Source organism: Mustelus asterias, chromosome 14 (genome assembly GCF_964213995.1).
Source record: "Mustelus asterias chromosome 14, sMusAst1.hap1.1, whole genome shotgun sequence".
In the NCBI taxonomy this organism is placed as follows: Eukaryota; Metazoa; Chordata; class Chondrichthyes; order Carcharhiniformes; family Triakidae; genus Mustelus; species Mustelus asterias.
This window is the reverse complement of record NC_135814.1, coordinates 100,192,493-100,206,665: the sequence shown is the minus strand read 5'-3', so window position 1 is coordinate 100,206,665 and position 14,173 is coordinate 100,192,493. Positions and strand designations below refer to the sequence as shown.

At 45.8% G+C, this 14,173-nt stretch overlaps 1 protein-coding gene across 5 annotated transcripts in view; it reads right to left on the bottom strand.

Annotated features, from left to right (window-relative positions):
* agap1 (ArfGAP with GTPase domain, ankyrin repeat and PH domain 1) overlaps positions 1 to 14,173 on the bottom strand; it is a 698,786-nt gene that overhangs the window by 208,575 nt on the left and 476,038 nt on the right. For all 5 annotated transcript variants that reach the window (XM_078228959.1, XM_078228960.1, XM_078228957.1 and 2 more), the window contains one exon: positions 4,482 to 4,586. In XM_078228959.1, coding sequence (XP_078085085.1) covers positions 4,482 to 4,586 — 105 coding nt within the window. The remainder of the gene's footprint in view (positions 1 to 4,481; positions 4,587 to 14,173) is intronic.

Genomic DNA, 14,173 nt, shown 5'->3' with positions numbered 1-14,173 from the left:
AATGCTTCCAAGTTTCGTATCATCTACAAATTTTGAAATGGCATCCTGTACTTCAAGGTCTAGGTCATTAATGTACATCAGGAAGAACAAAGGGGCCTAACAGGACCCCTGTGGAACTCCACCACAAACCTTCAAGGGTGTGAATTCTCCCACCCTCTGGCATCACCCGAGTATAAAGAATATTGGAAAATTATGACCATCGCAATTTTCACTCTCACTTCCCTTTGTATCTTTGGATGCATTTCATCCAGTTCTGGTGTAAAGGCACCCTATCCAATACCACCTCCTTATCAATTTTAAACCATTCAAGTACCTGCCTCTTTCACCATGATGTACAAGCTTTGCTTCCTCTAAAGACAGATGCAAATTATTCATTTAACATAGAAACATAGAAACCCTACAGTGCAGAAGGAGGCCATTCGGCCCATCGAGTCTGCACCGACCACAATCCCACCCAGGCCCCACCCCCACATATCTACCTGCCAATCCCTCCAACCTACGCATCTCAGGACTCTAAGGGGCAACTTTTAACCTGGCCAATCAACCTAACCTGCACATCTTTGGACTGTGGGAGGAAACCGGAGCACCCGGAGGAAACCCACGCAGACACGAGGAGAATGTGCAAACTCCACACAGACAATGACCCGAGCCGGGAATCGAACCCGGGACCCTGGAGCTGTGAAGCAGCAGTGCTAACCACTGTGCTACCGTGCCGCCCACATTTACTTCAGCAATGCCCACGGCCTCAGTGTAAATTTCCTTTTTGATCTCTGATCAGCCTCACTCTTACCACACTGTCATTAATTATATATCAAAGACAACTTTGAAATTCCCTTTTATATTGGCTGCCAGTCTCCTCTCATACTTTCTCTTTGCTTCTCCTCTTTGTTGTACCAGTTCCCCTCTGTATTCAGCCTGGTTCTCGGTTGTATTATCCATCCACCTGACATCTGCCATAAGGATACGTTTTCTTCATCTTAAGGTCTATCTCTTTTGTCATCCAGGGATTTGCTCGCCCTACCTTTCCTCTTCATGGGAATAAATCTTGACTATGTCCCAATTATCACTTCTTCAAAGGCATCCTATTGTTCAGGTACAGTTTTGTCTGCCAATCTTTGATTCCAATTGATCTGGGTCAGATACGTTCTTACCCCATTGCAGTTGGCTTCCCTCCAGTTAATTTTTCTTGATTGTTCTTGGTCCTTTCCAAAGCCAATGATACAATGATCAATGTTTCCCAACTGACACTTGATAGACTTGGCTCACTTCAGTCCCAAGAATCAGGGCAGGCAGTGCTTCAATCCTTGTTGGACTGGAAACATGATGCTGTAGAAAATTCTCCCAACTCTAGGAACTTTTGCTCCTCTCTGCCCTTTACTGTACAGGACCTTGGTGAGACCACATTTGGAATATTGTATGCAGTTCTGGTCATCTCACTATAAGAAGGATGTGGAAGCATTGGAGAGAGTGCAAAGGAGATTTACCAGGATGCTGCCTGTTTGGACGGTAGGTCTTATGAGGAAAGGTTGAGGGAGCTAGGGCTTTTCTCTTTAGAGCGGAGGAGGATGACAGGCGACTTAATAGAGGTTTATAAGATGATGAGGGGGATAGATAGAGTGGACGTTCAGAGACTATTTCCTGGGGTGGATGTAGCTGTTACTAGGGGGCATAACTATAGGTTCATGGTGGGAGATATAGGAGGGATGTCCGAGGTAGGTTCTTTACTCAGAGAGTGGTTGGGGTGTGGAATGGACTGCCTGCTGTGATAGTGGAGTCGGACACTTTAGGAACTTTCAAGCAGTTATTGGATAGGCACATGGAGCACACCAGAATGATAGGGAGTGGGATAGCTTGATCTTGGTTTCGGACAAAGCTCGGCACAACATTGAGGGCCAAAGGGCCTGTACTGTTCTATGTTCTTACCGTGTCCATATTCAAATAATTAAAGACCCCCATTATAACCACTCTGCAATCTTTACACCTCTTTGCAATTTCCTTGCAAATTTGTTCCACTAAATATTTTCCACCAGCTGGTGGCCAATAAGCTCCACTGAGCAGTATAGTTGGACCTTTTTTGGCTCCAGTCAAATAAATTCTGCCTTTGACAGAAGACAGAAGACAGGAGCAGTGCTCCGAAAGTTAGTGGCGTTTGCTACCAAATAAACCTGTTGGACTTTAACCTGGTGTTGTTAGACTCCTTACTGTGTTTGACAGAAGATCCAGAGATAACTACTTTTGAGGTCCTGCTTGACAATTTCCTACCTCACTCCCTAGGTTCTGACAGCGGGATCACATCCCAATTTCTACTTGTGTTGGTGGTTCCGATGTAGGCCATGATTGTTGTCTGCTCACTCTTCCTCCCTCAGGGAGCTCTGCAGTTGTTCAGTGACAGCCTTGAGCCTGGCATCAATGAGACAACATACCCTCCTAGATTCAAGTCTGCGGCCACATAAATGCCTGTCCTTTTTCCTAACTATTGAATCTCGCATCGCTATTGTTCTTCCAGTCTTCTTCATGCTTCCCTGTGCAGCTGTGGTGCCACGAGCTTAATTCTGGCTGCACTCCCCAGATGAACCATTACTTTGATCAGTATTCAGAACTGAAGACTGAGAGGTACTCAGGGGTCTCCTGCTCTTGCCTTGACCTTTCAAATTGCCTTGTGGTTAGCTATTCCCTCTCTCTCCCTGCATACTCTTAAGCTGCAGGATGACCACATCTATAAACATGCTATCCAGGAAGCTCTCGACCTCAGAGTTGTTGAGGATTTCTGACTGGTATAGAGAGGAGCTCCCGTTAGGAAATGCATGTGGTGTGGACACTTGAAGATTAAACTGGATTTTGGGAGACTCCATATGTCAGTAGCCCATAAGCAACTGATGTACACAGAATGAGTGGCAATGTACCAGTGAGTGCAGGAGTAAGCTCAGATCGCACCCAAAAACTACAACTTTGAAACGTGCTCCAGACATCTTTCATAGGACAAGATTACAGAGCCACACATTCCTGGAAGGCATTGGTTTTGATCTCAAAGAATATCGAAGGATTCAAATTGTGGGGGGAAAGCATAAATGCAAGATGAACACAAATAAATCAATGATGCATTTCATCTTCTCCCAAATTGTGGTGATAATGCAAGACTCAGTGTCACAAGGAGTAGTCTACCAGACAGTGGATCTTGCATCATTTCTTTATGGGTGCGGGGCCTGGCTGACCTACCAACATCACAAAGTGACTAGAAACATTCCATCTTCACTCTCTGAGATCTATTTGCAACATCAAGTGGCAGGACAAACTCCCCAACACTGACGTTCTTGCAAAGTGCTGCTTACCTGACATTTAGAGCTTGGTCATCAGAGCTCAGCTTTGCTGGGTCGATCGTGTGGTTCACATGGAGGATTCCCACAAACCAAAGCAATATGCTACAGCCGGCTGAACACAGGAACCCACACCATAAGATGTCCCAAACTTAGATATCAAAACAATCTGCAAGCTAATCTCAGAGCTGGATCTCAATACACAAGGGGAAAAAAAATCAACCTTGGACAAATCCAAATGCAGAAGTCCGTGTTATCAAGTATATCGACATTGAAGGAGAACAGAGTCAAGTGCCTTCAGGACAAGAGAGTGCAACGCATAGCCAATGCCTCTATCCAACACTGACTTCATATACAGTGTTTGCAATCGGTTATGCAAATACAGACTTGGCCGAACATCATACGCAACAAAACATCAATCTATACTGTAGAGTGTTTTTAATCACTGAAGACTTGTCCATCAAAGCGGCAGGGTGGCACAGTGGTTAGCACTGCTGCCTCACAGCGCCAGGGACCCGGGTCATTGTCTGTGTGGAGTTTGCACTTTCTCCCCGTGTCTACGCGGGTTTCCTCCGGGTGCTCCGGTTTCCTCCCACAGTCCAAAGATGTGCAGGTTAGGTTGATTGGCCATGATAAATTGACCCTAATGTGAGGGGGATTAGCAGGGTAAATGAGGGTTACGGGAATAGGGCCTAGGTGGGATTGTGGTCGGTACACACTCGATGGGCCAAATAGCCTCCTTCTGCACTGTAGGGATTCTATGAAAGTGGCGGGAGAATCATGCTGCATTTAACGGGATGGTCAATAAAACCATAAGGGAGAAGGTTATGCTCATAGAGTGAGATTTATAAAGGAGAATGAAGAAGAGAAACACATTGATAGATTGACATTAAGTAGAATAGGAGGAGGTTCATGTGCAGCATTCACACTGGTATAGACCAGAATAGTGTTTCTCTGCGCTATATGTTCGATGTAGTTTCAAAAGTTAGAGTGATTTTAAGCAACATCTTAAAATGCCATGATATTGAAATCCAAAGTTATAAACAACCTGAGCGAACATGAGGGTATTTCCACCAATTCAATTCTAGGAACAACAGCGCCTCCCAGCTGACTGTGAAAGTGACCAGCCCAGAGTTTGAGAAGAGTTGGATGAAATTGCACACTTACATGCAAACTTGGATGATACGTCAAGAGCCCGTTATCACACAGTGTTACGTACTTCTTCTTCCATTCTTTGTTCAGTGACTTCCCACTCCTCTTAAGTAGCATACCCTGTGGGGGGGTGAAAAGAACAAAACAGGTTGACGGGTGTTTAAGCAAGTTTGCATGTTAAAAAAGTCGATTGCAACACCGAGTGGTATCATTGGCTCCATTTTGTGGCTGTACATTGCGGGATCTCCTGCAATCCCACTGTTTTTGGATCCACATTTTTAGGGCCTTTAAGTCAAAAGCCTGAATGCATCACCTCGACATTACTTGCCCATTCTTAGAGAAACAGTGCCAGCATCCAACAGAATGGCCGGTACCTGTTTCAGTGGCTGAACCCTTGCCCATCTCGTTATCCATTAGCTGGATTCAGATTTATCAGAGTATGAGCTTCTCCAGGATGAGATAAATACAAAGAATAGAAAAATAAACTACAAAAGCAAAATACTGCAGATGCTGGAAGTCAGAAATAAAAAAAAGGGAAGCATTCAGAAGATCAGGAACATTCAGAAGATCAGGCTGCATCTGTGGAGAGAGAAACCGAGTTAAAGGTCAGTAACCTTTCATCAGAAGTGGGGAAAGCTGGGTTATGAGCAATGAAAGGGGTGGGTGATGGGAAGAAAAACAAAACAGAAGGTCTGTGATAGGGTGGAGGGCAGGAAAGATTAAATAAAGGGATTGGCAATTTGACAAGTATAGGCCTGGATTTTCCGATTACCCCCAGCATGCAACTGGAAAATCGTGGCAATAGAAACAAGATATGGGTCGAGAGGTGTTGTAAATGGCAGGATCGTGAATAGGGAGAACGAGCAAAGGGAGAAAAAAACAGCAAAGCAAAAGGAAACAAAATGGAGGCACAGTTTACGTATAAAATTTGGTGAATTTGGCGGCACGGCGGCACAGTAGTTAGCACTGCTGCCTCACAGTGCCAGGGACCCGGGTTCGATTTCTGGCTTGGGTTACTGTCTGTGCAGAGTCTGCAAGTTCTCCCTGTGTCTGCGTGGGTTTCCTCCAGGTGCTCCAATTTCCTCCCATAGTCCAAAGATGTGCAGGTTAGGTGGATTGGCCATGCTAAATTGCCCTTACTGCCAGGGGGATTAGAAGGATAGATATATGGGGTTCCGGGGATAGGACCTGGGTGGGATTGTTGTTGGCGCAGGCTTGATGGGCCAAATGGCCTCCTTTTGAACTAGGGATACTATGAAAAAAAAGGATGGTTGACAGGTGACAGGATGGGAAATTGTTGTTTGGCTCTTCATTGACCAAACGTTTGGGAGGCACGGTGGTGCAGTGGTTAGCTCTGCTGCCTCACAGCACCAGGGACCCAGGTTCAATTCCAGCCTCGGGTCACTGTCTGTGTGGAGTTTGCACGTTCTCCCCATGTCTGCATGGGTTTCCTCCAGGTCCTTCGGTTTCCTCCCACAGTCCAAAGATGTGCAGGTTAGGTGGATTGGCTATGCTAAATTGACCCTAGTACCAGGGGGATTAACAGCATAAATGAGGGTTAGGGGAATAGGGCCTGGGTGGGATTGTGGTCAGTACAGGCTCCTTCTGTGCTGTAGGGATTCTATGACTCTTATATGAATCCAGAAAGCTGAAAAGTGCCAACTCGAATGATGAGGTGCTGTTTGTTCCTCGAGCTTGCGTCATGCTCAGCAGCAGGTCGAGGACAAAAAGATCAGAATGGGAGCAAGGTGGAGAATTGAAGTGACAAGCAAAGGGATCATGCTTGCAGATCGGGGGGAGATGTTCTGCAAAGCGGTCACCCGGTTTGCATTTGATCTCCTAGTATAGAAGAGGTCCTACTGTGCTAATAAAAAACCAAAGTACACCGTATCTGCAATACAATCCACCGGATTCTCAACCATACAAAATCAATATGCAAGTCACATTTTTTAAAACCCTCTATATCTGAAATTGTATCGAAAGCAAATTCCTGAGAGCATTTATTAAATGTGTCTTAGTATGTGATATACAAGACTATAAAATAACTCTGTCAATCTATTTACATGTCCCTTGGTTCTCTTTTCCTTTTTGGCTTAAAACGTTGATTTTAATGAGTTTGAACATTTATTGTACTTATTACCATGAAAGTTTGATCGAATTTTACACGAAAATCAGTGGGAGGAAAAGAGAATGCAGCCCGCTTCTGAACGGATGATGCAGTAGAGATCTGATCACACACACACTCATTACAGTGTCAGGTCATACCAGATGTAGAAAGCTCAAAAGCTCCAACCATACTTCCATAACATTTCTTCCTGAATAATTTGTAGAGTTATTCTTGGGCTAAGGAATTTCCTGCTGCTTTTTGTAATGTGGCACCACAAAGGAGGGCTCTAGATTTATGGAGCAGACACAGTATTTTGTTGCGCGCAATGGCTGTATCCAAGTTCCTCGACATTTTACTTCTGCAGTGACCTCTTCAGCACATTCCCCTCCAATCACTTCAAACCTAGCTCTGTCACAGAACCCTGCATGTCTTCAGAAAATTCACGTGAAGTGAGTCATTTGCAAAAACAACACAGCCATTTTTTGCGTGCCTCAATTTTGAAGGTCTGACACCCTTGGAACCTGGGTTCAAATCCACACTGGTCTCCTGTCCTAGGGTCCTAAAGACAATAGCTACGAGCAGTTTAATCCAGGTCTCAGCTGAAAGGTCATCAGTCAGGAATGTTAACTCTGTTTCTCTCTCCCGAGAGACCATCTGACCTGCCGAGCATTTCTAGTATTTTCTGTTCTGATCCTAGCATGCTGGTCAATGCAGACTCCGGGGTGCCAAAGGAAAAGTGTTCTGTTACACAGCTGCTTCACCCTGATCAGCAGCAAACCACCTTTAAAAGGAATGAATTTTCCTCTCTTTAAAACAGTCACCGATCTAAGGGGTATATGTCCATAGATAGCACTCTTATATTTCATCCAAGTGGCCATTTTCCATGGTTGATCCTAGACAGTGAGTGCAAAACAGCCATGTCAACCATGGAATGTTCCACTGGGCCTCAATGTTTCCTCACCATGGCAGCTATCTCTGCCTTTGCACCTCTTCTGGGCACATCTTTTGATTCTTTACTTGTCTCATTACCAGCTTCTGTGATTGTGCACAAAAAAACCTTGATTTACACTGCATCTCCTGCCAACACAAGATGGCCATGCAAGATGACCACCAATACCAGTCTCCGCATATGCACTAGTCCGTGCACGTGTAGAAAACCAATGAAGTTACTCTGCCATGCCCAGCCTGACAGAAAGCTTTTTCGTTCTGTCAGTTTGAGGGATGGGGTGAGATGTGAAAGCTGATCAGAGCTGTAGGTGCAGGACAAAATGGAGCATGTGTGGTTGTAGCTGTGTAGTGGCTGCTGAGTGAGGGCAACGTTATCAACCCAGACCCAGGGTGAAATTGTGAGCAGGTCAATCCACTGAACCGGTGCCAGGGACAACGACCCACTGCATCCTTCAGAGGGCTTCTCCAGTTTGGGGAGTTGTGGAGCACATGTTGTTCGACGCAAGATGAATTTTTTTTTTTTTACAGGTTTGGCGATGGGCTCCTTTCTGGTGTTTTCTTACAGTGTTTGCAGTTGCTTAAAATGTCTTTCAAAATTCATGGGAAATGATCCGTAGTACCATAGAATCGCGACAGTGCAGAAAGAAGACATTTGGCCCATTGAGTCTGCACCGACTCGCCAAAAGAACATCCTGCCCAGGCCCTGTAACCCCGTGCATTTATACCATGGCCAATCCACCTAACCTGCACATCTTTGGACATTGGGAGGAAACCGGAGCACTCGGAAGAAACTCAAGCAGACACGGTGAGAATGTGCAAATTCTATACAGACAGTGACTCAGGTCCAGAATTGAACCCGTGTCCATGGCATTGTGAGGCAGCAGCACTAACCATTGTGCCACCGTACCGCCAGTAATCAATAACTGTTTAATAAGCATCTCTGCTCCTGACTGCTGCCTATTCCAACGCTCACAGTGACATCACCGAGTAAAACACCAGAACTGTGCATGCACGGCACTGACAACAAACGATTTAATCTCTCCGACCCGCCATCCGATCACAGACCTTCCCATTTAGTTTTCTTCCCATGCTCTCCCCTTTCACGACCTATTGTATTTCTAATTTTTCACAGATTTCAGTGAAAAGACACAGATCTGAAACATGAACTCTCGATTACTCCACAGACGCTGCCTGACCCACTGAGAATTTCCAGCATTTTTGGTTTTTATTTTAGATTCCCAGTATCTGCAGCAATTTGCTTTGTAGAAGAGAGAGAGGAGAGAGAGAGAGGAGAGAGAGAAAGAGAGAGAGGAGAGAGAGAAAGAGAGGTGAGAGAGAAAGAGTTTTTAAAGTTTGTTTATTCGTATCACAAGTAGACTTACATTAACATTGCAATGAAGTTACTGTGAAATTCCCCTAGTCGCCACACTCCGGCGCCTGTTCAGGTACACTGAGGGAGAATTTAGCATGGCCAATGCACCTAACCAGCACGTCTTTTGGACTATGGGAGGAAACCGGAGCACCTGGAGGAAACCCACACAGACACGGGGAGAACATGCAGACTCCACACAGACAGTGACCTAAGCCAGGAATCGAACCCGGGTCCCTGGCGCTGTGAGGCAGCAGTGCTAACCACTGTGCCACCTGAGAGAGAGACAGAGAGAAAAAAGCGAGCAGGTCTGTCCTGGTGGTTGTCAAAGAAAAGTGACAAAAATTTACGTGAGGCTTTTTTAAAATTTACTACGTGTAGTTCTTGTAACACATTATTTCACAGCCCTGCAGCAGCAAACTAAGTCTGACTACATTTAAAAGAGTCTTTAAAGTAGCAGCACATCTAGTAAATAATGACAAAATCGACATGCCACTGCCTCAAAATGATGGATGTTGCCTGCAGTAACCTCTTCACCAGTGTAAGCATAAACAAGTTTGTTATGTGAAAATAAGTACCTTTGAATGAACCTCACGTCACCCCCTCTACAAGGCCGATGGAAATGGCTTCTCCAGGAGCACTAGCAATAATGGTGGAATAGATAAGCTGATCCTTATCACTAAGGTGCAGGCACACTTCAAAGAATCAGCCTACAGATCTCCTCTATTAAGGCCATCCCATAGGTTTTTATCAGAGGATGTATATAGCTATGCTTTGCCTTGTGTAACTTGATGGCTATCTTGCCTACCTGTCCTGAGGGAGCATGCTTCTCAACAGTTCCCAAATCCATGAATTCTGCCTGAGGGTTGCAGGGGTCAATCGTGTGCCACAGTGTGATTAATACAGATCCTGCCCAGCCAAAAGCAAATTAGCACAAAGGACAGAGCACTTGGGATACAGGAAGAACTCGTGTTTAAACAAAGCCTGAGCTCCCCAATGGCTCAAGTTGGCAGACAGGCAACATGCTGTGGTTTGCAGGCACTCGTGGAAAATCCAAGCTCGAGTGATCGGTTCACGAGGGCCGACATGGTAGCGGCACGGAATGAAAGGCGGCACAGTGGCACGTTGTTTAGCGCTGCTGTCTCGCAGCGCCAGGGACCTGGGTTCAATTCCCGGCTTGGGTCACTGTCTGTGCGGAGTCTGCACGTTCTCCCTGTGTCTGCATGGGTTTCCTCCGGCTGCTCCGGTTTTCTCCCACAGTCCAAAGATGTGTAGGTTAGGTGCATTGACCATGCTAAATTGCCCCCTTGTGTCCAAAGAGGTGCAGGTTAGGTGGATTGGCTATACTAGAAATTGCCCCTCAATGTCCCAGCGTTAGCAGGGTAAACACATGAGGATTTGGGGATAAGGTCTGGATAAGATGCTTTACTGGAGAGTCAGTGTATACACAAAATGGACCGAACGGCCCCCTTCTGTACTGTCGGGATTCTATGACTCAACCCAGAACTGAGGTTCAAACCTGATATTCACAGGATTGAGCCCAGAACTAGTGCAAGGCAAAATAACAAGAGTGCAAAAGAGATAAAGAAAATGGTAAGGAAACAGTGCCAAAAACAGATTGTTGGAATCTTTTTAAATTTATCATCTTTTCCCAACATAAAGGTAAGTCATGGCTCGGAAGGCATGAACAATTGGAATATAAACAGCAAGTGCTGGGAAAATTCAGCAGGTCTGGCAGCATCTGTGGAGCGAGAGTCAAGACTTCGGAATCCTGATGAGTCATAATGAACCTGAAACTTGGAAGTATAATTGCCTTTCCTTCACTGTCGCTGGATCAAATTCCTGGAACTCCCTAACAGCAATGTGGGTGTACCTACACCACATGGATTGTAGCGGTTCAAGAAAGCAGCTCACCTCCATCTTCGCAAGGGGCAATTAGGGATGGGTAATAAATGCTGGCCCAGCCAGCAACAGCCACGTCCCATAAAATAATTTTTTTAAATGAGACACCGCACAAGGTTGAAAGCATATTCCTCAGTCAATTTCTAAATCAGCTGTGAACTTTCAATTCCTGTTACTGTGCCCGTGAGGGAAAGGTGAAGGGGCTGAACTGTTAAGTCTACATTAAATAATGCAGGAAACACTTTGTATTAAAACCTTGTATATATAACAAATGTAACCAACATCTGAAAATCTATCACTCAGCATTGCACTTTACCCACCAGCAATGATAAAACACTGCTCATAAATTTATATTAAAACTCTGCTCAATAGCAATTATTTACCAACAAAGATTCATTGATTGTGCTTGCCACTAGAGATTTGTGCTAACTGAGCCAATCAGTCAGTGAGGCTGAAGCATTAGGGTGCCAAAGGGCAGTAACTCACACTATCAGGTTAAATCCTCCTGATCATTACTGCAACAGTGCAAACAACTAATGATGAGTCAAGTGAAACTCTCCCCTGGGACTGTCATTTGCACATGAGGTGGTATTCAGGCTGCTCCTGGGGAGCCGTATCAAAGATTAGAAGGCAAGAAGCTGTGCCCGTCAATTAAATCCCCATCACTTCCCTTTCAGCACCCTGAGCTAGTCAACAGTGGGTTTCCATGTAAGATGTCACAATAATATTAAACATTTACCTAGGAGGAAATAACAAAGGCAGCGACTCCATTAAGGGATTCAGATGAAAGCCTTGCTAGAGTGGTTTGATATTTGTAAGCGAGGAGCTATTATTGGTTCTTTCTCTGAGATGGGTCTCGTTTTATGCAATGTTGCATATCTGTTTTTATTATTTTACCTCCTGGTTGCTTTTCTCAGTCCTTTCTGGTCCCTCACATCATTTCTCGGGGACCGCAAGGTGCCAGGTTCCAATGTGCGCTTGTCCCCGCAAACCCACCGAGCATCTTGCAAATGGGATATGTCTGCACGTTGTCCCATGGTCCCTGTGAAAGGATCATCTCTCCCTGACAGCCCAGTGCCTTCATACTTCACCAGAGGTGCTGGGTTGCAGGGTTTGCTCATTTAGCTGCAAGGGAATGCAATTCCACCAGCGCAAAACAGTCAAGGTTTTGGGGTGCAACTCTGCTGTTTGCAGAGTGCCATCTCTATAGGATTATTGTACAGAAGAGTAGGGAAGTTCTCCCGCTGTCCTGGCCAACATTCACCCCTCAAACCAACACCAGTAATCACGATGCTGTTTTGTGGAAGCTTGTTGAGTGTATATCAAAAGCTGTGTTCACTACATTACAACAGTGACTAAACTTCAAAATGACTTCAGTGGCTGTCAAACTCTTTGGGACGGCCCAAGGTTGCGCTATAGAAGCGTAAGTCTTTCTGTAACAGTGTTTTTTTTTCTCTCGGTGTCATGAATACTTCAGTGAGTAACCTAAGACTTTCATTGTTGTGGGCCATACTTTAGCTTTGATGAAGGCAAATATTGTGCTCTCCGGCTGACAGGAAGCACCATGCTGCAAGGTTATTTTAGGTTAGGTTATTCCCCATCCTGTGGGCAGAATTTAATGACCTCCCCTGTGACAAGTTTGGTGGTAGGGGGCATTGAGTTGGAGGATGAGCAGGGCACCCCACCGCCTTCCCTCCTCTGTCCCAGTTACTCTGTGGCGGTAAGGACCATGGAAAGCTTTTCCGCCCCACTGCCAATTGAGGCCCTTGATTGGGCAATTAATATCCACTTTAAGAGCCTCATCCTGCTGTCACTGGTAATATACCAGCAACATGTGGGGGACTCACCTTGCGGGCTCAAGGAAGCTGGCATTGGGAGGAAGGAGCCCTCTGGGAGCCACCCCTAAAACCCTTGCTGCAATCTCCACTCCCCCATCGTCATTCACTTGTGACCTGGGATCCAGCAATGATCCTGGGCTTCAGGTGGGTTTACTACTGCCAGCAGCCGACACCTCCCCGGTGGTGACACAGTCAGTAGAGTTGCCAGCCAGTCAGGGGCTGGCAGCGCTCAGCCAGCGGGGTTTCTCCCCCAAGTGTCCATTATCCCAGGGAAGGCTCGCCACAGTCCAGTTCAGTGCTCGAGTGGTACATAATTTAATTTCCCTAAAACAGTTGACACGGGCTCTCACCAGCTCTCCTGGCTTATGAAACCTCCCTTGTCTTCATTAAATACTACCCAGTTGGTACTGTATTAAGACTTTAAGAGTGCTCCAGTGCAATCAATACTAGAAGAAGAAACAAGAACCTTAATTATCTTGCTGGCACAGAATCTGCTTGATCACCTGTTTGGACTACAAGACTGTTCTATCTGATATTTAGAGACTATTCCAGCAATCTACAACACGCTCAGACCCACCTTTTTTTTATTCATTTGTGGGACATGGACGTCGCTGGCCAGCATTTATTGCCTGTCCCTAGTGGCCCTTGAGAAGATGGTGGTGAGCTGCCTTCTTGAATCGCTGCAGTCCATGTTCTGTGGGTTGACCCACAATGCTGTTAGGGAGGGAATTCCAGGATTTTGACCCAGCGACTGCGAAGGAACGGCGATATATTTCCACGTCAGGATGATGAGTGGCTTGAAGGGGAACTTGCAGGTGGTGGTCTTCCCATTTATCTGCTGCCCTTGTCCTCCTAGATGGGTAGTGGTCATGGGTTTGGAAGGTGCTGTCTCAGGACCTTTGGTGAATTGCTGCAGTGCATCTTGTAGATAGTACACACTGCTGCTACTGAGCGTCGGTGGTGGAGGGATTGAATGTTTGTAGATGTGGTGCCAATCAAGCGGGGCTGCTTTGTCCTGGATGGTGTCAAGGTTCTTGAGTATTGTTGGAGCTGCACCCATCCAGGCAAGTGGGGTGCATTCCATCACGCTCCTGACTTGTGTCTTGTAGATGGTGGATTGGCTCTGGGGAGTCAGGAGGTGAGTTACTCGCCACAGTATTCCTAGTCTCTGACTGCTCTTGTAGCCATTGTGTTGTGGTGAGTCCAGTTGAGTTTCTGGTCAATGGTAACCCCAAGGATGTTGACAGTGGGGATTCAGTGATGGTCACACCATTGAATGTCAAAGGGCAGTGGTTAGAATGTCTCTTATTGGTGATGGTCATTGCCTGGCATTTGTGTGGCATGAATGTTACTTGCCACTTCTCAGCCCAAGCCTGGGTATTGTCCAGATCGTGTTGCATTTGAACATAGACTGCTTCAGTATCTGAGAGAGTCGTGAATGGTACTTAACATTGTGCAATCATCAGCAAACATCCCCACTTCTGACCTTATGAAAGAGGGAACCTCATTGATGAAGCAGCTGAAGACTGTTGGGCCTGGGACA